The sequence below is a fragment of the Hevea brasiliensis genome, chromosome 16, assembly GCF_030052815.1.
Source record: "Hevea brasiliensis isolate MT/VB/25A 57/8 chromosome 16, ASM3005281v1, whole genome shotgun sequence".
Taxonomy (NCBI): Eukaryota; Viridiplantae; Streptophyta; class Magnoliopsida; order Malpighiales; family Euphorbiaceae; genus Hevea; species Hevea brasiliensis.
In genome coordinates this window covers 51,796,813-51,822,726 of record NC_079508.1, presented here as the reverse complement: position 1 = coordinate 51,822,726, position 25,914 = coordinate 51,796,813, and the positions used below count along the sequence as shown (strand labels likewise).

General features: G+C 33.5%; 2 protein-coding genes across 8 annotated transcripts; both read right to left on the bottom strand.

Moving 5' to 3' along the window:
• Positions 1–1,052: 1,052 nt before the first annotated feature.
• Positions 1,053–10,908, bottom strand: LOC110665564 (oxysterol-binding protein-related protein 1C). 4 transcript variants are annotated; one of them, XR_009144765.1, is made up of 11 exons: positions 9,668–10,908; positions 9,220–9,576; positions 7,519–7,618; positions 6,277–6,725; positions 4,735–4,890; positions 3,915–4,082; positions 3,702–3,842; positions 2,708–2,938; positions 2,192–2,305; positions 1,567–1,842; positions 1,053–1,311 (listed from the first exon to the last, which is right to left on the bottom strand). XR_009144765.1 is itself a non-coding variant. In XM_021825753.2 (10 exons), the coding sequence occupies exons 1-10, from the start codon at positions 10,199–10,201 to the stop codon at positions 1,681–1,683; spliced, it is 2,412 nt and encodes an 803-aa protein (XP_021681445.1). In that variant the 5' UTR covers positions 10,202–10,908; the 3' UTR covers positions 1,421–1,680. The 4 variants fall into 4 exon arrangements, 2 of the variants coding, with proteins under 2 accessions (XP_021681445.1, XP_021681447.1); XR_009144764.1 differs by having other exon boundaries at positions 1,053–1,305; XM_021825753.2 differs by lacking the exon at positions 1,053–1,311 and having other exon boundaries at positions 1,421–1,842.
• Positions 10,909–18,497: 7,589 nt separating this feature from the next.
• LOC110665565 (biotin--protein ligase 2) lies at positions 18,498–25,710 on the bottom strand. 4 transcript variants are annotated; one of them, XM_021825756.2, is made up of 10 exons: positions 24,995–25,708; positions 24,850–24,911; positions 24,616–24,764; positions 23,944–24,064; positions 23,641–23,796; positions 22,830–22,875; positions 21,778–21,844; positions 20,958–21,034; positions 20,240–20,330; positions 18,498–18,883 (listed from the first exon to the last, which is right to left on the bottom strand). In XM_021825756.2, exons 1-10 carry the CDS (start codon positions 25,393–25,395, stop codon positions 18,878–18,880), a joined length of 1,176 nt encoding a protein of 391 aa, XP_021681448.2. In that variant the 5' UTR covers positions 25,396–25,708; the 3' UTR covers positions 18,498–18,877. The 4 variants fall into 4 exon arrangements, with proteins under 4 accessions (XP_021681448.2, XP_057993378.1, XP_021681449.2 ...); XM_058137395.1 differs by having other exon boundaries at positions 18,498–20,330; positions 24,995–25,710; XM_021825757.2 differs by lacking the exon at positions 20,240–20,330 and having other exon boundaries at positions 24,995–25,702.
• Positions 25,711–25,914: the final 204 nt, after the last annotated feature.

The following is a 25,914-nucleotide window of genomic DNA, read 5'->3' as shown; positions in this document are numbered from 1 at the left end:
GAAAATATACCCGGATGGACAGACAACTCACCATATCTTATTTTCTCATATTTTGTTTCAGGTAGATGAATATTCTCTGGCAGTTCATTTTACATGCTGTTAATGATAACAAAGACTTGCCTTCTACGCTCAACTTCAAAGAAAGTGTTGTATTTCTACTGGGAAGTAATGAAATATTTTTACTGGCAAGGTAGTTTTGTTCCCAATTTGGCTGTCTGCTTAGTTTTAGGGAATTGGTGTTGAGATTCAACGGGGAAGTCAGGATCTCGTATTTTTCTAGAAAGGCTAATATTTGTGCAGATTAATTGGCTAATTTTCTCTTGGGTGTTCATTTGATTGAGGTGCCGCCGGCGGCTCTTGAGAAGCTGATACTTCATGGTATGGTAGGAGTTGCCTGTTCTAGGCATTGTAGTGATTAGTGGTGTTCTTTTCTTCATTGTATTAAAAGTTAAAAAAAAAAAAGATAACTGAACTGATTTTATCTTTCACAACAAAAGGGTATCTTCAGTTCGAGAGACAAGACCAAACGATCTAGTAGCATTCAAAAATCAAAATGAAAAAAGCCCCGCACCATGCTATCTGGCCTCTCTGCTGGCTTGTAACGAAGTTCAGTGACTACATCTTGCAAGAAACACGTCAGGAAATTCTATAAACTCTGATGCGATAAGAGAGGCGGGGAAACACGAGATGACATTACATGGAACTTTTTTTTTTTTCCCAAAAAAACCGAGCGCCTCGTTTTGCAGAATTTGTAGATTAAGTGAGAGTATGCTTGTTTAGAGGATCTGCGAGCATGTTGGTTTCTCTGGAAAATCTTGGCTCTTTAAAATAACAAATCCAGAAATAATAAGAATCTGATATTCTGACGCGAGAGAAGCAGAACTGGGAACATTAATAATCTTTTTTTTTTTGTTTAGCTGTTAAGAGCTGGCCGGCTAGTTTGTTAGTTCTCTTGTAAAGCAAGCGATTGAACGATCCTGATTGATTGGACGGCTAGATCACGCCGTAGGGATATGGGGTACTGTTTAGTCACCATCCATCTAATCTTAGCATGCAAAAAAAGAAAACAGAAGAAGATGACTTTTGTTAGCAGCAAATGGTATCTTCCTCTTCTTCAATTGTCATTGTCAGAATACAAAATACCACCCATTGCGTCATCTCACAAACCACGCAGTGTTACGATTTTGTCAGCTTGGGCTCTACCTTGACGAAGGAAGGATGGTCTTGTCAGATACTATACAAATAGTGTACCAAGCGTGATCTCACAAACCAACCAGTGTGCGATTTTGCGAGCTTGGGCTATATCTGGAACTAGAAGAAAGACCCATACATGGTCTTGTCAGATACTACACAAAAGTCCTATGCGTTATAATCTAGAATTCCAAACTAGTAGAGATGTAGAGTAACACATAAAGCAGTGTTTAAGCTTTTGATCTATATGCTTTCTTACTTCTCATATTATAAAAATGTACCTCTACCATGACATCCACAACACGAGGCGAATTTACTGATTCTATGGGCGAGAAGAGGGTGATTTGAAAAAAAAAAAAAAGAATCTGTTATTACCGGATCTTAATTTACTTGTAGGGATTTCATGGGCACCTGAACTGCAAACAACAGCAGTTGTCCGCTATCTCTATCCCCAAAAAAATTGAAAAAGAATTTGATGGCAATTGAACTTTAATCCTGATCAGTAGTAACTTGGCCAAATATATCAGGACATGACTCCCAATTTCCCTGTTGCCTGGCCTCCCAATATCCGCCAATATATCGATATGAATCACTTCCTTTATCTTTTGCAAACCATCTTGGCTTCCAACCCCTCTCTTGCATCTTCCGGGCCTAATACAAACCCAAACAATACATCATCAGAACAACATAACAAGAAATGGCTTATCAATGACCTTGCAACATAACACCTGTCATGATGTCTTAGGCATACAACCTTAATTACGAGTACATCATTGTGCATCGCATCATCTTCTCAAATTTGACCAGTTAATTGAGTCAACAATCCTTTTTAAACAAACTCTCATGATACAAGGGCATATTACAGGCATTGTTGCTTGGAATTCAATTAAAAGATTAGGTGTCAAATTATACACCTTGGGGGGAGACAGTCGACTAATCTAGTGCTCATTTATGGAATTCATTACTCAAACAAACACAAGGTGGAGAGGGAGCAACTTACCTGGCGTTGCCGCTGCTCGAGTCTCAGTTTCTCTGAATTTGCCATTTCGAATTCACCATTTTCCAAGTATCTTTGATCGGGCCTAAGCCTAGAATCTGTAGGCGGCAGCTTTTCCTGCATAAAACAATTAATATCAGAAATCAATGCTCCAAGGAACTACAGAGGCTGCTATGAAGGTCCAAGGGATTCATAGAAAAAAACCTGTTCTTTTTCTTTTTATATTTCTATTATTTTCCATAGACGTGAGAAATGGTAGAAACAAACAGTATGCTCTCTAAATGATTTATATGGGGCTGTTCACTTTCACTAAGGAAAGCCCAGTGTAACATTCAAGTATTTTGTGTTCTTTCAATTTATTATATAACACTTCAGGTTTGACTCTGCATGCACATGTTTAAAAGCAATTGAACACCGGATTTGATAACCAGCTTTTCACTCTATTGTAATGTGCATAAACACCTAATTAAACAAGATGGGTAGCAAGCTATAAAATGGCAACAACAGCATGAAAATAACCTTAAGTCCTGGGGTGAGTTCATTCAATGTCATGGCTAAGCGTGTCAAGTTATATCTGGTGGGAAATTTAGGAGGCTTGCTTTGCTTCCAAAGCAGATGGGCATCTTTTAGAGATTCAAATCCTTTTCCCTTCACAGGGCAGTCATCCTTCATGTAATGCATGCTCTCATCCCACTTTCCAAAAAGAGTTGCCACTCTTTTACCATTCCTGTCTTGAACTGTTCCATGCACCTGCAAAAAAACGAAGTATCCATAAACTGATAGTGTCCATGACAATGGTTCTAGTACACATTAGTGGAAGCAAATATCCTTGTTTACTTTTTAAAACAAGTATAGAATCTCTCTCTCTCTCTCTCTCTCTCTCTCTCTCTTTTTAATAGCATCTAGAATCAGGAAATTGTATATGTCTTCCGACAACATTCATTAAATTTTAGCATTTGAAAGAAAAGTTTCACTGGAGTGTGAAACACAATGCCACGATGACCAATATTCACATCAATGACATTGGAGAGAACCATTGGGCAAAATGCAAAATTGACAGATTTTAAAAACTACTTGTTAACATGATATACCACTTGGTTGCCCCGTTTAGGCCCATATGTCTAGTACCCAAAGTTAATAGTTATTTTATGTATGTTGAAGCTATGCAGGTACTATCTCAGTGATATTAGCTAAAGATGGTACTAAAGTGATAACATATGAAAATCAGAAGGCGCTAAAATGATTTATCTTATTTATTTCTTAAAACAAAAGCCCCCAAAGTGCAGAAGTTTTAAATTACAGAGTAATTTTTTCAACTTTTCCACTTTTTAATCATATTTGATGAGCAAAAATTAATCTGTGAACATTACAGGATCAACAAGCATTACCAACAGGTTAAAATTATCTGTGCATCCCTTGGCCATGGAATATAAAAAATCATCGCACTTCAACAGATCTTTGACACATATAGAGGTCAGAGACATAGTTAGCAGTTGAGAGAGAGAGTGCACACCTGGTGAGGATTTCGGTCTATGATGGACTGCTCCTTAAATTTCAGTTTGCATGAATATTCACGATTTCCATCTATTCGCATTGTACCATAGTGATCACAGTACAGTTTGCCCAATATAAGATTGTATATTGATGTTGTAACCTAACATTTTAAAAAAATAAAATTTCAGACTGGATCCCGACAGAAAAAAATATATATAGTCTGGATGTTTACCTTGCTCCATTGAAAAACTTCTCCATCATCAAATTCCAAAGTTAAAAGACCAACAGGATCAAGCTGAATTGAGCGACCCCAAAATTTGCTCTTTAGATTGCTATCTCCCCAAAATTTCCATCCTGTACCCTCGCAATGACATGCAACAATCATGGGGTGATGACTGACCTGACAACAACAGTAAGCTTCTTGACACATGGAATTTTTATAAAGAAGTTGAAAAAGGAAAAGAAAATAGTAACCAAAATAACAAGAAGTCAATTGCACCAAAGATTAACAAAAGAAGTATTCTTTTTCAGGGATCACTAGCCAGTAATAATGCAACAGCATCAAGGCCAATTTCCCTGCCAAAAGAGGAGACATCATCTTCCTGGTACTCCTGACATACATATTTTGTTCTAGTGGTTGATTAACTGCCCCATAAGTTTGTTCTTAATTATAATTTATAACTTCCCCCTTCTAACAAGGTTCATCATCTTCATGATTTATCTTCCCTAATCTCTATTGTCTTTCTGTTCATTATAGATTCTCATAAAAAGAAAATAAATAAATTCAAAACTAGCACCATTCTATATCTTTTTTCTCACTGTAATAGACAGCAGCGGTGTCTAATAGTAGTAACAGAAATATTAGAACTTTACAATAATAATAAAAAGTGTCCATAAGATCAACTAAAACCTACACCTACTTTCCACCCACAATCAAGTGGCAGGTCAAATAATCTTTGTTTCTTAAGTTTAGGATGGGTTTTACCTGAGCTAAAAATTGTAAAATAGATCACACTGATAGTACAATTTGAACTATCAGGAAGATGCCTAACCTTCTCAGAGAAAAATCGAATGCCTTTATCTGGATAGTCAGCCTCATATGTTTCCCCTAATAATGGATTGAATGGTTTGCAAATTCTTCCTTCAGTTGAAGCATATCCGGATACAGCAAAAGCAGCGACATTAAGAATCCTCATAAGGCTATTACCCTGAGGCAATTAAGAATGTAAATGTACCAAATATCTAACCCATGAGAGTGAGAGAGAGAGAGAGAGAGAGAAAGAGAGAGAGAGTGCAGTGCTTTTAACATCATTGCTACACTGAAAGGCCACCAAGGAACAGTGACTACTAACTATAGGGTAAATTAGTATTTAGTTCCTTAATTATGTTAAAATTAATGATTTGGCCATTATATTTTCAAAAATACATGAATTAGTCTCTCACATTTGATTCTGTTAACTATTTGGTCTTTCCATCCATTTTTGTCCATTTAACCATTAGTTAAGAGACTAAAAAGGTGGTCAAATGAGGGAATAATGGTAAAAAACTCAGGAATGAAAATGTTTAACATTAATGGCAAAAATTGAGAAAAATAGATGGAGGGATAAAAATTTATGATGGAATCAAAAAACAAACTAATGTTTTTTCAATATACAAGGACCAAATCATTAATTTCTCCATAATATAGGGACTAAATAGTAATTTTTCCCTAACTATATAACAGTAATCTGGAGGGCTTTCCTCAGGTGGAACAGTGACTACTAACTATGGGATAAATTACTCTCTAGTCCCTTGACTATGTTAAAATTAATGATTTGGCCACCATATTTTCAAAAATACATGAATTAGTCTCACATTTGATTCCATTAACTATTTGGTCCCTCCGTCCATTTTTGTCAATTTAACCGTTAATTAAGAGTCTAAAAGGTGGTCAAATGAGGGAATAATGGTAAGAACTTAGGAAGGAAAAGGTTTATCATTAATGGCAAAAATTGAGAAAAATAGACAGAGAGATAAAAGCGTATGATGGAATCAAAACTTAGGGATAAACTAATGGTTTTTCAATGCACGAGGACCAAATCATTAATTTCTCCATAATGCAGGGACAAAATAGTAATTTCCCCTAACAATATAATAGTAATCTGGAGGGCTTTCCTCAGGTGGATGAGTACTGTGATAGTGTTTAAACCTTGATATTGATGAAGTATGCAAGAGAATCCATGAAGTACATTCTATGAAATTCAATAACAGCCATTATTGGCAACAACAGCAATATGTTATGCAACAAGGAGATGGTCTCACTAGATATCTAAAATAACTAGAATTATATGAAACTCAATAGAATTTCAGAAAGAAATATGTGTCTTTCCCTGCAAACATGCAAGTGATAAAAACATTTATATCAAAATAATGGACAATCTGAGAAGTATATCAAATTTCATAAAAGAAACAGCACCTTGCATAAATGAAGTAGAAGCTGTGAGTTCCTAACTACTGATGAGTTGATGAAGCAAAGACATGAATAACAATTACCATGCTGTTTTCAGGATGAAGAAGAAGAGAGAAAGATACAAATCTACCATAAGGAGACTTACCCTTCTTCCCCATTCATATGCCCGGTCAAGGAGGTACGAGTATTCCAAATCCTCAAAACATTTTTGTAGAGAAGAGAGGGGTTCATTAAAGTAAACTGGAAGACAAACTTTAGTGAGGTCCTTCCCAATATTATCCTTGATCATTGACCAAAGGCTAACACCTTTTTCTTTTTCAACTGGGTCAGGTAACTTCTTACGCCGCTTAACACAAGGATAATTTTTCCCAACAGGTCTAATGGAAGGATCGATATCATCTTCTGATTCAAATGCATAAATCCCTTCATCATCAGAAGAGAAAGATGATGTCCTAAAATCAGATCCACTGCTTTTGAAGGAACATGATGATAGAAAGTCACGAGTATCAAAGAAGGTATTCTCATCATCATCAGTTTCTTCCTCTGCAGCATCAATTCTTTCATTCTCATCATCAGATTCAGTTGCACTTGCTTCTGGAAGGAAAAACCAAAAAAAAAAAAAAAAAAAAAAATTTCAATCAGATATTCTATAATGTAGCCAAGACAATAACCACCAAAACAAAATGCCATAAAACCATGGATATCTGAAACTACTTCAATACATGATTTACCATTAAAAATGAAGGAGTTATTTAAAAGCAAATTAAAAAGACAGTTAAAGCAAAATAGTGAAACAAGAAATTAAAGACAAGGGGGAAAAAGCATTATTAAATTACCATTCAACAAGTAACCAGCAATTAAAACTTAAAATGAAGAGAGATGAAAGAATATCCATTTTGAGTCAACTCAGCATCAAGTTCAGATCTTAACACTGCAACTACCTCAATCCTGTAAGTTAACAATTATATGTCTTCTGCTATTCAGCCTAGCAGACTATAAATACTCTCAGATTCCAAGTTGAATCACCATTGACACTACTAACAAAGGAAGTTGCACGGTTAGTTGTAAATAACTAACTTGATGAAAAGCAATAACAACCCTAGGAAGATTTAACCAGGTTATCTTTTCCGCTAATAAATTTCAGCAGGCAAACTCAATCAATTTTGCCGATCTTGTAAACTATAGGCTCATGAGAACATCGATAGCAGTTCAGAATATGATTTAAAAATGCCCAGACACTATATAACTGAAATATGAAGGACTATTTATAAAATCAATCAGATGCAAGTGCCATGCTGTAGTTGCTATCATTAACTGAACGGTCCATATCATAGTGCCAGTAAAATCAACATCTGCGATTAAACAATTTCACAGTAAAACCACTTACCACTGGACTGGACTTGTCTTAAGATAGAAGAAGCCTCTTGATCATTGAACTGTCTTTGACTCTCATCAACCACTGTATTTTCCAGGTCAACCTTTTCTGTCTACAAAATACAAAATAAAAAGCAGTTCCTCAGTAGAACTTGAGAACCTGTGATACAAATAACCTCAAACCAGAAACAAGGTCACAGAAATTTATTTCAGACACTCAAATGGAAATATTACTGAGTTTGTAAATCAAATTGTTAATAAATTGAATTGACAGTAACTGAGATATTAATTGTGTCCTACGGAACTATAGTTTAATTGAAGCATCACGAATTAACAAAACTTTTCCGCCATGATGTATGGATCAATAAAATGTGAATACAGCCCCTGCAATTCAAATAGCTTCTTTAGCTAATATATACTATCAAGCATCAAATTTCCCAAATATTAAAATAGCCATTGAAAACAGAATTCATTGTCTATCTTTCAGCATTAAATTGTCAAAACCATAAAAATAATAATAACAAGCGACAGAAGCAGATTGTTAGTATTCCTGTCCTAAAAGCTTCATGGTGTCAAGTTTTTCGCAATGTTCTCTACTCCATAGGTCTTAGCCAAAAAGAAGTTACGCTGGCAACTATTCAAGCCTGCCTTAACAGTTAGTATATTAAAAGCTCTGCCTTTTCTATCAACCAGTAATAAATTATTTTTTAAATAAATTTAGCGTGAAACCTAGATTAACATGAAAGGGTAATGATTCACAAAACAACAGAACAAGTTGCATGAGCCAACTTCCAAAAAACGGTGATTGAAGGTGATCCTAAAATCACAACAACAATAAAGAAATCAATATTCCAAAATCAACTAACACCAAAAATTCACTATAAGGATAATGCTTCTGTGCAGGAAAATGCAAAGTCATGATCAATCCTTATTTATTTCATATTACAAAAAGGATAGCCATTATCCATAAAAAACATATGCATGCAAACTTGGCATCCCTTCTTTATCATTCTTGTTTCTCAATAAGGCGCGTAAAAAAAAAAAAAGCTACATCTTTTGCTTAATACAGAAACCATAATTTACAAGAATGTCCTATGGAACTCGCTCATTGGTAAGAAAAAGTATCTAGATCAGTGAACATCATAACAGTTAACAATTAAAAACTGTTAGAGCAACTAATGTATAATTTTAAACACTAAAAAATTTTGGAAGCACACCAACATGATGAAGTAAGTGCGTATATATGGCATAAATGAATAAGAAATGCTATATTCAGCCTTCAAATACAGGCATTTCATGTTTCAGTATAAAGTATACACCACAGAGCCTATGGCAATTCTCAGGCCAATCAAAGACAAAAAGCATATAAAATTGTCTTGCCAGGCCTACAAACAGCAAAAGATAAAGGTGAGAAAATTATAGATGTAGCCTCTAATCAGAAGACCACTCACAAACCCCTAAAATCAGGGAATCAAAATTCTAACAATTATTGATTATTATCTCATAACGATACACCAATGTTCTAAACGCCACCTCAACACCTCTGCCTTCTATATGTTCAATTTACTTCTATGGTCTTAAATCATATGGAATTTGCACAATTCTGCATGGTAGGAAAAACAGTAGAAGTAGAAGCAGAGGAAAAAGAAATAGTAGTAGCACAAGAATTCCGAATTAGAATGACATGCTCTTTTCTGCTTATAACTACATGTACCTCTAACTGGCGCAGCGTGTCGATGAGGAGCCATTGCTTCTGCTTGAGCAGCACAATCTGGTTCTGCAGCGATCCAAATTCGCTCCTCATAAGCTGCTCGGAATCCTGGATTGCCTCCTCCCTCACGCCCTCTTCCTGAAGCCGCTGCCTCAACTTCTCCGTTGAGACGGCCACTTTATCTATCGGAGCCATTAGTTCGCTGTTGGACATGCGAGGGAACATGTCCTTCACTGCCTGCAATGCCTCCATCCACGCCAAACGATCCTCCCGCGTCTCCGCTCTCAAATGGACCCTCTTTGTGCCGGTGAATATCGAGAACCTCTTATCATCTGATCTGCTCTCACGGATCGATGACACCTAAAAAATCGATCCATTTTTTATTTAAAAAAAAAAATTGAAATCCAATAAAGGGGAAAAAAATTTGATTTACGAAATAATTAAAAAGGACCTTGAGATGGATTTCGCCGACTGGATTGCGCTTGAGCTGAGTGTTACCATTTTTAGGCCTCGAAATCCTTCTCATAGATTCTTCCCCAATGACTTTGGATCCTTTCTCCGTCTCTCGATTAACGACGATCTTATCGGGCCCATGAATCTTATAATACGATAACACACCATCCTGCAAAACGAACCATCTCGGCCTCCAGCCTTTCCCGTAATTCACCCACTTATACAGAATGCCCGATATTCCATTCCCAACTATATCATTTATCCTGACATCAACCTGCTGCTCTCGCGGCAACGACACCGTATTAACAGCCAAAGCAGCCGCCAAGACTCTCTGGCTGGGCCGATTATTATTGCCGTTATTACAATCGATGCCGTTGTGGTGGTGGTTGGGATGGTTCAATAAATGAGCCTGGTGGTTGTTATTGGCAGAGAGGGATCGGGTAATCGGGTCGGATCTAGACGTGATTGCCATGGGTAAGGAATGGGCCGAGGAATGGTCGGAGACGGTGGAAATACAACAAAGATGATGCATAGGAGAGGGAAATTCAGAATGAACAGAGAAACAGATCCGAGCAGATCATAGTGAGAAGTTTTTTCATGTTTTGTTGAGAGAGAAAAGAAACGTATACCTGAGAAAAAGCAATATAAAACGGTTACAGAGAAATTGCGTGAAATAGAAGGGACTATTGATTCCGTTAAAAGATTTTAGGTTGAATAGGGCCAGAATTTTAGAGAGAGACAAAGTGGATTTAGGGAAGGAAACGAATAGAAGGAATTCAAATCCACTATGAATTGAATTCAATTGAATTGCTTCGCTTTGAGAATTGAAATTAAAATTCGAAAATTTTCAACAACAAAAATCAGATTAGATTATACATATATAATAATGCGGGACACGGGAGGGAGGCAGTTTAAAATGCGAAGCGGTTGGTTACGCGAGTTTGTGACTTAGGACTCTCTCGCTCGCTCGCTCGCTCGCTCTCCGTCTCTTTTTTAGATTTTGGGAGGTGATGTTTGTATGTGGAGGGATACAGATAAGAAGATAGGGATTTGCCGCCGGCTAATCAGGATAATGACGTAAAGGATGAAGATGTTGAAACGTGGAAGGTGCTCAGCGGGTAAACGTGTGGTGAGGGTGTTTGACGGGCAACTGGGCGACCGCTGGAGGACGCGGGACGTAGTGTTCCAATAGTGAACCGGTTTAAATTTCGGTCTGGTTACAAAGGAGCGAATTATATAGTAGCATTTTAATTTAAATTTTACAAATTTTTTTAACATAAATTATTTTTTTGACATCACAATCTCAGTTTCAAACTGAGCCGTGGCCCTGTGCGTCACAGATTATTACCAAGTAACAACTGGGACAGGGCTTTGTTTGGGGAGAAACGGGATGATACACGTGGCATATACCTTTTGGAGAAATTATGAAAACTACTGTTATTTTATTTCTTTTTGGTAACATCTAGGAGTTTAGGCCAAGGCAAAGATCCGATCCGTTGCGACGGAGCAAATAACGATACTTGTGTTCCCTCCTGGCTGTCATCCGTAAGTCTAAGGTACTAACGTCGTTCTATTTAACTGGTTGACATGGAATAATGTAAAATTCGGTATTATCTATATTCTTTTGCTCGTTTGAAAAAGCCCTAATTTGCTTGTTTGAATGAGCCCTAATGTGCTTGTTTGGGGGGCAGGGGAGAAAAATTTTCTATTACTTTTGTGCTTGTTTTTTCTTTACACTCATACATTTAAAGAAGAAAAAAGATATATCTAATATGTTTATTATTTTCTTTTTTTTTAATTTTTTAGAATATTGTTGCATAAGTATAATATTTTTCATTAAGTCTATTAAATAAGAGCTTAACTACTTATATTGTCCATGTATCACGCAAATTATTTTTTATTTATTTTGATAATATAGTTTAATATTTATTTTTATATTTTGTATCTTTAAAAATCATATTAAAATTTTATTTATGCAAATTAAATTTTATTAAATTTTTTATCATTGGTATCATTGGCCAGTCTGAAGGAGATGCATGAAAATGGGTACTCTTGTGAAAACTTTTATTATCTTATCTTTTGGCCAAATATATTTTTTTAATCTAATATCAATAATGATTAAAATGAGATTATTAAGTCAAACATTATCCAATACTTTTAATTAAATTTACAATTAAAAAAGATAAATTAAAATGAAATTTCAACTACTTATCTAATATTTTTGTTCAATAAATATTTTTATTTTTAAAATTTTAAATATTTTTTATAACTAATAATTAAAAAAAAAAAAGTTAACTAACATGAAAATTTAAATATTTTACATTATTTAAATTCTAAATATTTTATATTTTAAAATAAAATTAGTTTAAAAAGTGACTTTTTTTGTCAAATATTATATATTTTAACAGATATTAATGATAATTGTATTTAGAAAATGACAAATAGCAAAATTTTATATTACTTTCTTAAGCATGTGACATGATTTTGTGAATCTATTTATACTTTAGTTTATATATATATATATAATAACCATTTAGTGGTCTAATGTCACTAAATAAATGTTAAAGAACTAGGAAAAAATTAGGAGCAAAACGATGCGTTTTGGATTTTGGCAAATATATTTTCAATTTTCATACAAAACTCATGAAAGCCTTGGTCCAATATTTTGTGAATCGTACAAACTATTTGATATTCTTTGGCAATCGATAAAAATAAAATAGTATAAAAATGTATATTATAGCTAAACAGTACTCTAAATATTGTATAAACTAACACTATGTTTGGATGAAAGAAAATAAAATAATAAAAAAAATAAAATGAGAAGAAAAATATATTTTTTTTATGTTTGGATATTAAAAAGAGATAAAAAAAGTTATTTTTTAAATAATAAAATTATAATTTTACTCTAAATATTCAAATAAAAACTTAAAAATATAGGGATATATATTTTAATTATAATTTCAAACATTTTCCTTCTATAAACATAAAATAGAGTGAAATCTAACATTTATTTTTTTAAAATTTTTTTCTATATTTTTTTCTTAACTAAACACAAATAGAGTAAAAAATAAATTTATTTTCCTTTAAAATTATTTTCTCCTTATTTTCCTTCCCTCCAAACAGCACATACCATAAGTTGAAGTTAATATATAGTGGATGCTTTTCCATTTGGTAATAAATAAAAAAATATAATATATTTCTATTTCTATGGCCAACTTTCTTATGAGTGTGATTAGGAAGTCAATATTTGTAGGTGTTTCTCGTGCTAGGAGTAATCTTTTTCTATTACACCTGACACCGTCCCTGGTTGCAAATATGCTTCTTCTTATTTGTTTATTTATTTTCCTTACCATAACACTCATTCAAACTTGGCTTCCTTCAAAAAATATATATCCTTGACTATGAAAATTTGAGCATCTTATATAAATATCAAGTAAACTCTTATTTAAATGAGCCGTATAATTATAATATATTCTTATTTTAGTAAAAATGTAATTTAAAAAAAGTGAGATATTCATTCTAGTGAATAATAATTTATATTAGGTTAAAATATCAAACATTTAAATATTTTGGATGTTACTGTATTGATGAAAACTTTGATGAGGTTTGCCTTTAAGCTTTATTTTATAGGTCATAATATTAATCATTTTGAGGAAATTTATTTAACAAATATGGTTGATATGTAATTATGAATGATATATTTTATTTTAGATATATTTTTCATATTATGGGTTGATTGAATCAAACAAACAGTAGTTGAAAATACTAGTTAAAAGAATTACAAGTTTAATATAAAATAAAACCAAAATAATTACTGAGTAATAAAAAAATTGTAAAAAAATTGGAATCAATTCCCGTTAATTATCTCAATAATCAACAACTATAAATAATTTTTATATTATTAAGCGGATGGATCTAATTATTCATCCAAAAGAATAAATTATAGCATATTAGTACCCAAACAAAGCCTTCAAGGAGTATCCATGCATCATATTACAAACAAAAAAAAAAAAAATAGAATATTGTTTAAGAAAGATCCGAAAATTGCCTCATGTAAGTTCTTTGTTTTGAAGAAAAAACCAAAAAAATTGCATTGCGTTTTCTTGATTTATAGGTTGGATTAGTTATTCTTCTTACAATAACAATTAAATTTTAATCTCAAATTAATTATATTGAAAATATGAATCATTCTTCATTATACAACTTCATTAGGGATTAATTATATATCAATATTCAATACTTATAGTAAATCTTTTAAAAAGACTTACACTTAGGAGTATTTATTTTTTTCTTCTTACTTTTTTTTCCTATTAATTTATTATATTTTCATACAGAAATATTTATTTATTTATATTGGATATGATCAAATTATTTTAAACGATTTTTCTTATTTTATTTAATATATATTATAATATGATCATTTATATTTAAATACTTTAATGTATAATATAATATAATAAATTTTTTTTATAGGCATATAAATGTAAGCCTATTAACTTCACATTTGCTTTGCAGCCATCAAAATCAAAGCAATGGCGAAAAAGAATTTGGAATCCTATCCTCTCAATATGCTTATGCTTATAGGATTTTTTTTCCCTCCCTCCTTTTGGCTTGGTCTTTTCAGAATAAAAAGAAAAGAAAGAATATGGAATCTCCCTTTGAAAAGATCCCAAAATCCCATTTTCTTTTCTCCATTCACCAAACAATGTAAAAATTGTTGTATATAAATATTAAATAAAAATAAAAATAAATTTATATCATAATTTCTTGCAATTGAAATTGCCAAGTTAACCACAAAATGCAACACTGCACCGACCTGATATTTTAATTACATCATATTATATTTAATTTAATTTGATTTAATTATAATATTTAAATTTCGGAGATATTAAAAATATAGCAGTGTTGAGAATTCGTCAAGTAGACAATTGTTGTTGGGTGCTTTAAAGGAAACACGTGTTGGGATATCACTTTCAGGTGGGGGCGTGTCAGAGTCACAGATAATCCAGAGAAAAAGGAAGAGCCGCAACACTGCTTGTTAACGTGTGCCAGAAAACAGAGGATCACTGGTACATTCCTAATCAACCAGTAATTTGACCGAACTTAGTCAAATTTTTGCCTGACAACACGTGGCTGTCGCTCGTTAGTAGTTATAATACAACCGTGCTGTCGGCACTTGCGCTCTTCTATAGCTTCTCTGCTTTTTGGGTTGTACCTGTGCCCTTTTGCATCACTACCGTTCAAACAAGTCTTCCTTTATCATCCCCCGTTAATCTTTTGTCCCCACTTACACGCTGACGTGGCTTGTCTATCGGGACCATTGATGAAGATTTGATCTTTGCGTGTGATTAGATGTCACGTGTCTATAATATAGTTTTTGTTAAATAATTATTTTTACTGCATAAATTTAAATTATTAAAAAAAATCTTATTCTTTTATTTTTAATTAAAAAAATATAAATACCTTTGAAATAAAAATCATTTAACACCATGAATTATTTTTATTTAAAGTTATCAGAAATGAAAAATATCATCACAACTTTTTATATAATTAAACTAAAAGAGAAATATAAAATGAAATAAAGACTTTATTTAATATATTTTAATTTTATTATTTTTGAAATGAATTGAACTAACATTATCTTTATCCGATTTTCTGTGATTATCTGGAAATATATATAACGTGGAGGACAGCCGGTTACAGCCGGTTAAGTACTGAGTTTTAAAAATTGAAATTTTTTTTTTATTTTAGATGTTGTTAAAAGGAATAATTTTAAAAAAATATTTTTATTATTTTAATATTTTTATGATTAAAATTTATTAAATTTAATTTTTAATTAATTTTTTTATATTCTCTAATTAATATATTTAAAAAAATAATTTGATCAACAATAATTTTAACACCAATGTTAAACAGGTATTTAATTTAATTCATAAATCAATCAAAGTTTTATTTTATACAATTTGTAAAAATTATAACAAATATTAATTTTTCATGCTAGATGTATATGGATACTTTAGTACCCACTATGCAACCTACAAATCTACTCCTTCGGGATTTTATATTATATGGTGAGGGTGTATGTGCGCAAGTTATATAGGATTAAGAAATCTGTTAAAATTGTAAAAGTTTTAATAGCAATCCAATCATGTTCCTCATTCGTGTGTGTTCTCTTCCTTCAACAAAAAAAAAAGTAACCGTCTGAATAAAAATACATGAGAGGTAAGAGTCCATGATAGTGGCCTTAGTTGAGATCAGCGAGTTAGTGAGTATACCCAGAAACTAGTATTTTGAGATTTCACATCATGTGATGAGAGTGTTTATGTATGAGTTATATAAAATAAAAAACTATATTAAAATTACTATAATTTTAGTAACATTCTAATCCTATTCTTATCCACTAACGCTCTTTTTGTATTAAAAAGATATTATTAAGTATTATATTTTTAACAATATTTCTGACACTTTATGTTTTGACAAAATTAAGATTTCGTTTAAAAAATATTTCTAAAATATTATTTATATGCAATTAAGAAATAATTTATTACTTAATAAATTTAGAATTTTATGATTAAATATATAATTTTAAATTAAATTTTTAATATTATCTGATGTTAACATATTTAAAAAATTATTTTTTTAATTACAAGACATGATTGTTATATAAATTAGAAGAATGACAGGGCATGATAAAGCAATCCACTATTTAATTAATTAGCTGGAGCTAACCATGTGCCTTTTGACTACTCTCCGGACTCCATGAGAAGCCCATTATTCTTAATCATCATCAATTGAATCTTTACATAGTTGCATGCTTGTAAACGCCGAACACGCAAATCCAAGGATATGGAGAAAGACAGAAGTGCCATGTTTTGTCTTTCTTTTTCTTCTTATTATTATATTTTTATTTTCTTGAGAGTGGTTTGCTGACTTTGACATATATCAGGCATTAAACACCAAAATGATCATGAATAAATTGATCTTTGTCCTTCACCCAATGCATGCTAGCTCTCAATGGACTAGAATGAGCATATCAGGAATTGGTGCCCCACTACGCCATGGAAAAATTGAATTAAAGAAAAAGGCAGAATAATCATCAAGTAAAACTGTGGTTTCAGAAACTAGCAACGTGCCTTTGTGAATATAATTTGCTTAGTTTCTATTCCGTCCCACCTGACGGCATCTTTGTTGTGTGTTTCCTCTTATGTCTTTATCTGTAAATATTAACCCGCCATCATGTTGATTCTCTCATAGATACCCACCTCGGTCCACCATGCCTGCTGGCCATGTGATTAACCTCAAGGATGGCTTTGACTCGTCTCATTATTCCTTTCTTATTCAGTTTATCATACTTTGCTCTTCTTGTACATTCTCTCAATGTGAAATCCTCAACTTCTATTTATTTTTTTTTAATTTTTCTCATCATGACCTATCCTTTTTCCATTTCTTTATGTTGAGACCCTATTCCTACTATTACACAAAAGGAAAGAAGAATATAACGGGAATCATTTTGCAGACCATATGAAGATCTTAATTAAGGGCAACACTTGCTCAATCCAAATAAGCAACTTGGTAAAGCAAAGAAACCACCTTGGTATTAACTTCACTTGGGTCCATTATATTTACACCCTAGTCTTTATTTCTTCATCGTGGAAATAAGACACAGTTTTTAAACCCCAGTCTTCATGATAAAGCTAAGAAAGCTACAGTAATTCCGTTCCATCCACACAAGCATCCTCTCTTAATTAAGCATATAAATAATCCGAAGGAAAAAAAAAAGGGCTAATATCACATCATTGGTTACTTAATCAAGATGGGACACAGTAATAATTAAAAAGGACAGATTTTTGCTGAATCTAATCCATGATTCACTTGTCTCACGATCACAGCTACAGACAATAATCAGACACTTTTATACGGCATCCCAAAACTAGAAAGAACATTACATTTGTATTATACTAGAGAGATAATAATAATAAGAAGAAGAGCATGCTATCCCTAACGTCTGTGCAAATGGACACAACTCATGCAAAGACAAAACTATGATAGACAAAAGCTGTAGGTTGACGCGTTTGGCATACTGGGGGGACCCTAAACTTGGAAATGGAACCTAAAAAAGCTTTAATAAAATGACAAATAAATAGAACGTATTAACTTCTCTCTCTGGTTGCTTTGCAGCCTTCTGAGGAAGAATGATCCTTGAGATATATCATTACAAATTATGAACGAGACAATGTTCGCAAGTTGGAACCTTGGAATGGGTGTTGGACACTCCAATAATATAATATCAAAGTTAGAACCTTTTGTTCCATGTAGAAACTAGTGTTTCAGAGGGTTACAGTGGGGGGTCTTTTTCTTTTTACTTTTTCTTTTCCTTCAAAACATAAAGCATGATCACGGTACACATATAAGCAGAGAGTTAGGAAAGTGAAAGAAAAAGGGACAGTGGCCCCCACAATCGTAGAATATAGAACATACCAGTGATTTCGACTGCTCCATAGTCGAGAATAAGATATCCTCTGTGATAATCAGCCTCGGGAGAAGAACTTCTACCCTTGCACATTTCAGCCAAGCAACAGTAATAATGGTAATGTAACAATGACAAACCCCTTAAACAATGTTCTTTTGACACCTGGGTCATTATAGGGTCAATGGAGCCAGCTACACAAATTAAAGCATATCTTTCAACAATGGCCCTTGAACCCAAACGATGTAGACATTGAACCGTAATCAATTATACAGCTGCTTATTTCATATCATTTCATACATGTCATAGAAGAGACCAAATTTCCAACAAATGATTGATTAAGTGATAGATCTTGACTCAATTTCCACAAAGTAATTCCTGTGATTCAAAAACCAAAAAATATGTGATTTCAGTTTGCAACAGTACAAAAAAGTTGCACAATGGTCATAGTTTACAAAATCTGACCTAATTAAATAAAGAAAGATTAATGATTAGAAAAAGGGGACAAAGAAGATAGATTTGTATAATTGTTACCAGATCTCATTTTAAAAAATCTACTTGAATATTAAACATTTTATTTTATTAAACTAAATAAGTGTAGAACAAAAGACAAAAGGGAAGTTCATAAAACGCCCTCTGTTGTGCACATGTTCCAACACGACTGTTCAAGTTGCTTCCGGTTGATGGTTCTGAAAGAATGTTCTTCATTCAAGTTTCCTTCTGACCAGTCCTTTGAAGAAGTCAAAACTGCAGCCACATGAGAAACAAGACTTTGATTACTTCCAGCAAGACAACAATCGGAACAGGGATATATAGAAACAGAACTTCAAATGTAAAATCACGCGGAAATAATTGCTTATTGATACAAGCATACTATAATTAAGATTTTCTAGTTGCTTAGCTGATGACCAGAAAAATTCTGAAAGCTGTAAGGAAGCTGCCAATGACCTTCCTCAGCTTCACATACAAAATATTGGCAGCAGGTGGCAGAACAAGGCATCCAGGTTGAGTGAAATTATTTTACTCATTGATGCATAAGGGCCCATTGTAAATTCTCAGAGAGAGAAAATAGGAGAGATCAATACATATTTTTCCACGTATAGCTACACCAAGACACATCAGATTCTACGTTGGTTACTCCAAATTATTCAAAAGATAGGAGAAAGCCATATATTATTAGAGGAGAGATTTTGGACTGGATGCTAGACATAAGCACATATACAAAGACCCACCTAAATTTATCTATATGCAGTTATGCACACATACAATTAGGTAATAAGTACTAGATATTGCAAAATCAAACATGATAGTCTTACCTAGAGAACAAACCTTGAGATACGAACCATGAGCGAGTATGCATTCTAAAATATGTAGTTTTGAAGACAATGATAAAATAAAGGGTGAAAACGTTAGAACACCTCCCCCTTCAAAAAGAAAAATCTGTGCTTTTGGGCAGAAAAAAGAAGGGAAAAACTGAAAATGCAAAAACCAGAAAAATTATTTGCAGGGTTTCTCAAGAAAGGGACTAAAAAAAACAATTTAAAAGTACAGTCTCCAAGCATATATCCTTCAATGTTGTCGACAGAGACCATAACATAATAACATTTAACAAAATCAGGTGAGTCATTCAGCCAACATTATTGATCCTAATCATTCATGGAAAGATGAGGACAAACAAAAAAGCTCAAGTGCTCATCAATAATGAGAAAGCAAGCAATAAAATTTTCAAAGATGAGATGGAATATTCAAGAGTTTCTAAAGATCTTATATGGTACTCTTTAAATGGCAATTGATAAAAATATAAAGATGACAAGGTTTAGGTTGAGAAATGTAAGCCTGATTTTTTCTCTTACATTATCCATGGATGATCAACTAAAATTTGTAATTCGACAAAAAATTCTTCCACATTTTACCAGAGCATTTGAAAAGCTACACTAATGAGATCAATGACGGCTGGAACTGTGGAAGTTAATTGCAATTCCAGGGAAAACAGAATTATACAAAGCAAAACGAATATGAGATGTTACAACCTCAGTTAGGCCACTGATGGATGCCCCTTTTTGAAGACAATAAAAAATCAATAAAATGCATGAGAGTAATCACCTTTTGTGGTGCTACTTGCTGGCAATACAAGTCTTTGAGATGTTCCTCATGGTGTTGGTAAATAAAGCTGAAGATATGTTCCAGAGCAAAACTATTTTTTCCAAATATCAAAAGTCATCATTTTTAAGTTCCAATAGCTTATCTTACTAAACACCTAAAATATACATAAGCCCCTGATAAAGGGTAAAGGGTAAGTAATGGAATCTAGCTACAGCCCCATAGTGAATCTAGCATTATATACTTGAAGAACTGATAGTCAACATTTGAACTGTCTTTTTCCCTCTCTATGCAGAAATGAATAGGTATATCGATTGTGCTCATAGAAAATTTTCCAAACTGTGCGCCTCTTGCATGTTTTGAGCCTTTAAGAAAGAAAAGGGGTAGAATGACTTTTATTTGGCAGCACTTAACTTTAGAGTTTGGATAATGAGAGCCTTTGCCACTAGCACGGTGGTACCAGTCGTTCCTACATAACCCAAAATTGAGGAATCCATATAAACCTTTTTTCCTCCAAGGGAAAAAAAGAAATTGGCATGTCATAGAACCAGGACTTATTTGTTCATCACATGGTCTCTCAAAATTAAACTGTCCCAGATTTTTTATTTGGTAAATACTCTCACGCATAGCTTAGCACTACAAAAACCAGAGTCCCTTCATATTCAATTGGAAACTATCACAAGACATTGAATGCAATCTTCAACGAGAAAATAAACTCCACCTATTGCCATCAGGATGAAGCTCGCAAATTTGATTGTCGTCGCCAATAGCGAATAAATACCCTGAGGATGTCAAGCCCTGCAAATAAAAGAGTGAACTAAATACAAAAGAATGCATTCTTTCAAGTCCCAGCAACAGTACCCCTTGTGAAATGTGATGGCACCTGAACCACTTACATTGTATTTTCCCCCAATTAAAGACATTCTTATTGATTATTCCCATCGGATTAAGGATCTCCATGCATAGAAAGATTGTCAAAAGTCCCAGTGTTCAAAAGAAAATAAAAAAAGGTTATAGCAACTTAATTGGAATCCTAAACTCAATTTGACAAATTATCTACAAGTTTTATTAGTTTTGGAAGAAAACTATAAGATCTCCTGCATATTAATTTTTCTAAAAATAGAAATAAAAACCAGGTGGCTACAGATGGTCAAGCAAGAAGCTAATTGCAGAGCTAGCAAGAAGCTAATTGCAGAGCTAACATGTTGTTCTGTAAGCTTAAAGCCTAAGAAAAATAGGCTTATGGTAACTAATACTCAAGCAAATTTACTTGAAACAAAGAATAAAAAAAAAAAAAAGCATGACATCCCAAGTTTTTTAACAAAACCCTTTGCCTTCAGTCTACATTGGAACAAAGTGCATAGACAATTTAATGTTCATGTGCATGCATATTCAGGCTTAAACCAAGTGAAATGAAGGAAAATGATTCATATATTTGATCCCAATCAGTTTCAAATAAAGCTTAGTTGAGTTGTATATGCCATGCATGCACAAATTTGCACTGTAGCAACAGATCTAGAAACTCTTTCAATTGGCTATACCTGGATAGTGACCACATTCTCCACTACTTGATCCCCATTATTTTCTTGTATGATGACTCTCTGCCCACTACATGCACATGACAAAAAAACAAAAATCACAACTATGCTTGCAAAAGATGATAAAAGTATAGGACATGTTAAACCTTTATCTTGACAACAACATTCAAGAGTTCAGTTGGGTTAACTGAAGAACAAATTTATAGCTTCAAGACAGGAAAAATGGATGCTCTTCTGACAAGAAAGCTTGCTGATAAAAGTATAGGATATATTAAACCTTCATCTTGACAACAACATTCAAGAGTTCAGTTTGGTTAAGTGAAGAACAAGTTTATAGCTTCAAGACAGGAAAAACGGATGCTCTTCTGACAAGAAAGCTTGCATATTTGGAAACATCCTTGCCAAAACAGATTGAAGAAAAAATGAGGATGTTCTGGAGATAAGCATTTTACAATGTGTTTGCCTACAGTTCGTGCAACTTAAAAGCTTTAGTCCACAACAATTATGGAACAAAAAGTGAGCAGTCATCTAGCCTGATGAGCAAAGAAGTGAAGCAGTTACAAGGATAAAGACTGATAAACAGCAATCAGAACTTAAAACATATGAGAGAAGATTAAATTAGCAATGACTGAAGAGAAGAAAAGCTTGTTGATTTAACTATATGCAAGCTGTGCAAATGAAACCTATTCCCATATAGCTTGTGTAAGTGTTTTTTCAAAGAGTTCTTTTCATTTTCAATGGTTGTACAGAGAAGGATTTCCTGGTTCAGTCAAGTTATTTGAAGGTTAGTTCAGTGATGAAGGTTTATAAAACCAAAATGTGAAGGATTATGGGGGTTTCAATACATTTAATTGCCGCAGAATTATTGGACACATGGTCATCAATCAAACACCCTTCAAGATTTCTCTGCTTTACAACATGTATGGACATGACATTTGAAGGAGAAAATGATACCATGAGAAACTCTCTAAGGTTCTGATGGACATGAATGTGTACCAATAATAAAAGTGATACATATGTAGGTGATAGAGAGAGAAAAAAGTTGCACATGTCACCTGTGTAACCATGTTCTATGGTACAGCTCCTCAAGAGTTTGGAATCCTGAATCATATACAATAAAACTTGCCATCATCATACATACAGTTTGTAGTTAGGACAAAGAATTATGCTATTCAGTGAAACAATTTGCGGTTCTTAAAGTTTTTCTCGTGCTGCCAGGGGAAATACTTTTTGCTAATTAATTTCAACTAATATTTAGATATTCTCAAGCAGGCGGCATGCCTGATGCCAGCAGTTTGCTGTTTCATTTTTGATAGGTTGAGTCCTAATTAATATACGACTAAAGTGGATTTTAATTTCAGATTTTATTTTAAGGGCTATGAATACTTTTGTAAACAAGGGGAGAATCGTAATTTCTTTGAGGGCAAAAAAGGGTTATCATGAAAAGCAAGTATTCGGCTTCTGCAGAGAAGTTCAGTCCCTTCAATAGTTTGACTAAAAAAACAGATAAATTCAGGCTAGCTTTTCCTTAATATCCAACATTATATGTTAATGCAACTCCTATAACTTCTAAATTTTATTTGTCATTACCGTATTTCTCTTCCTTTCATGAAGTTTAGAGAATGAGAGGAAAATAGTGTATAATCTATATCTGTTTCTTCAGAAGACTATAAACTAACAAATTTAGGCACAACTTACTGTTTTGAATAAATTATTCAATTTCCACTAGTAAATAATAGTTTCGACAGGCATGAAATCAGAGAAGGCATCAGATTGCACAGTCAGGTGATGTTTCCACAGAATAACTGATCATTGAAAATAGTACATTTGGAATTGATTTCATAACAATTGAAAACATAAATTCACCTTGATTTATGAAAAGATCGTAGAGATTTTCAAATTTGTTAAAAAAAGCTGCAATAATTTCTTCTCTTCTTAATTGGAAAGCAGCAGCAGATAATTCTCTTATTATTGCATTCAAGCATGTCGTTGGTTTCTCATTATTGACATTCAAACCTATACCTGCAAGAGGGAGGATGATACATTATTTCGATCATGCAGAAGAATTTACAACTGGCCTCTTCTGCATAGGATAAATTATGGACAGCTTACAGCCAGCTATACAGAAGCATGAGTACTCAGAACAACAGAAAAAAATAATGTATTTACCAGCACTAACATTGAACTTCTTTGATTTATATGTTGAAGTGCATAGGATGCCACCAACTTTAAGGCCATTTAGGTAAAGATCATTTGGCCATTTTATCTTAACATCGAGAAATGGCAAGCCCTGAAATGGGTGATATTGCCAAAATGAGCATAGCAGTGTCTTAAAAATTCATAAATTGGCTAAAAGAATTATAACATAATTATCATGCAAAGCATCAATGGTCCGAGTGCCAAAAGCAAAAAAATGGAATATATATTTTTTCTCATCAGAAAGATAATCTAAAATAAATTCTTGGCTTGGTCCTAACTGATATCTTAAAAATGGCTAAGCTATTAAAGATAACAAAAGTTCCATTAGCTTTTAGTACCTTGTTTATGGATGATAATATACTATAAAATAATCCATTTTTGTAACACAACATCATCACTCTTATAACTCTTGCCTTTCATTTATACACCGCTCTAATGAGTTCCTGTAACTTCAATCTCTACCACATACTATAAGACACAACTTAACAAAATCCACTTATTTAAGTCATCATTTTCCCTACTTACGCAAGCATCGCTAAAGAGACACTAAAAATCAGTATAAAAGGTTGCAACTCCGATAAATTTAGAAAACAAATTTCAGTGTACTCACTAAATGGTAATTCATTATTGAAAACTACTTACTTTTCTGTGACAAACATCTTTTATTGCCTCTGTAACAGCAAGGGACACCACGTATTGCAACAAAGGCACAACTCGCCCATCCTCCATTTGAACAGTAAACGAAAACAACAAGCAACCTAATGGAGATTCCCACACATTCTTTGATCGACCTTAGCAATCAATCAATAAACGATTACTAACTAGAAAAGCATGTAGAACCGCCAAGTCACAAACAAAAGAATTATAACTCCAAACCTCGTCCCTTATATTGAACATCAGCAACACAAGCTGCGCCGATTGGAAGCTCACAGAAATTGCTTTCAAAAACCAAACCATAACAAAAACGTTCAATTATGCACGCAAACGAGGGAAGGAAAGATTTCAATTTGGTGATGCTTACTGCGAAACGACATCGTGAGTCGAAGTTAATCGAGGAGACCAAATGAGGAACCTACCGAATCTACTAGTGGAAAGAGAATTGAAGAACAGCTCTACATTGAAAGGCTCTTCTTTGTCCAGTTTAGCAATCTCCGATTCCAAGAGTATGGAAACTTCGTTATTGTCAGGGAGTTTGATAGCACTATTCTTCTTCACAGATTCAGCGATTTCCTTCTCTGCTGTTGATTTTCCAGATAATACCAGCGTACAGGTCGAGCTACTACTGCTGCCGCCGCCGCCGCTATCCATGGAGGCTACTGATCGGCAGAGGGCGTAGTTCGTTTTGGTTCTTTCAGATATGCGCTTGTCTAGAAAGCGAAACGACAGAGAGGTAAATCGTAGGAGGCAACTCAAGGGTGGCATGAGCCAGAGAAGTTCTCCTTCGGTTATTCTGAGAAGGAGGCTTTTCTCATTACAGGGACGGAGGAAACTATAAGAGTTATTGGCACAGCAATGCTTGAAAATATTTTCTCACAGGCGGCTTTACAGCCGTAGATTTTAATAAGTATGGGACCCATCGTATTCATGGTTCGGTTGAGACGGCTTAACTCGTAACTTTTTGCTACTTTATAACAGTGGGCATTTTGAACGTTCTGGTGGCAGGAGGAGAAGAGAGCGTGCCGCGTGCGTGTCAATAGAGGAGTCGCAAAGAGGCCTTCAAGATCGGCGTTTAGCTGTTTCAAATGTTGAGAGGCTTTATCAGATGTTGATGGAGTTGGAAGACTGGAGAGAAGCTGTGTCATATTGCAAATTGACCATTCCTCTGTAAGAAAGCGTCAGGCTTCAAAATTTTGTGTCGCGATTGGTACATAATTTATATATTTTTAAATTATATAAATTTTATTAAAATATTTTAAATAAATATATTATTATTTATTAATC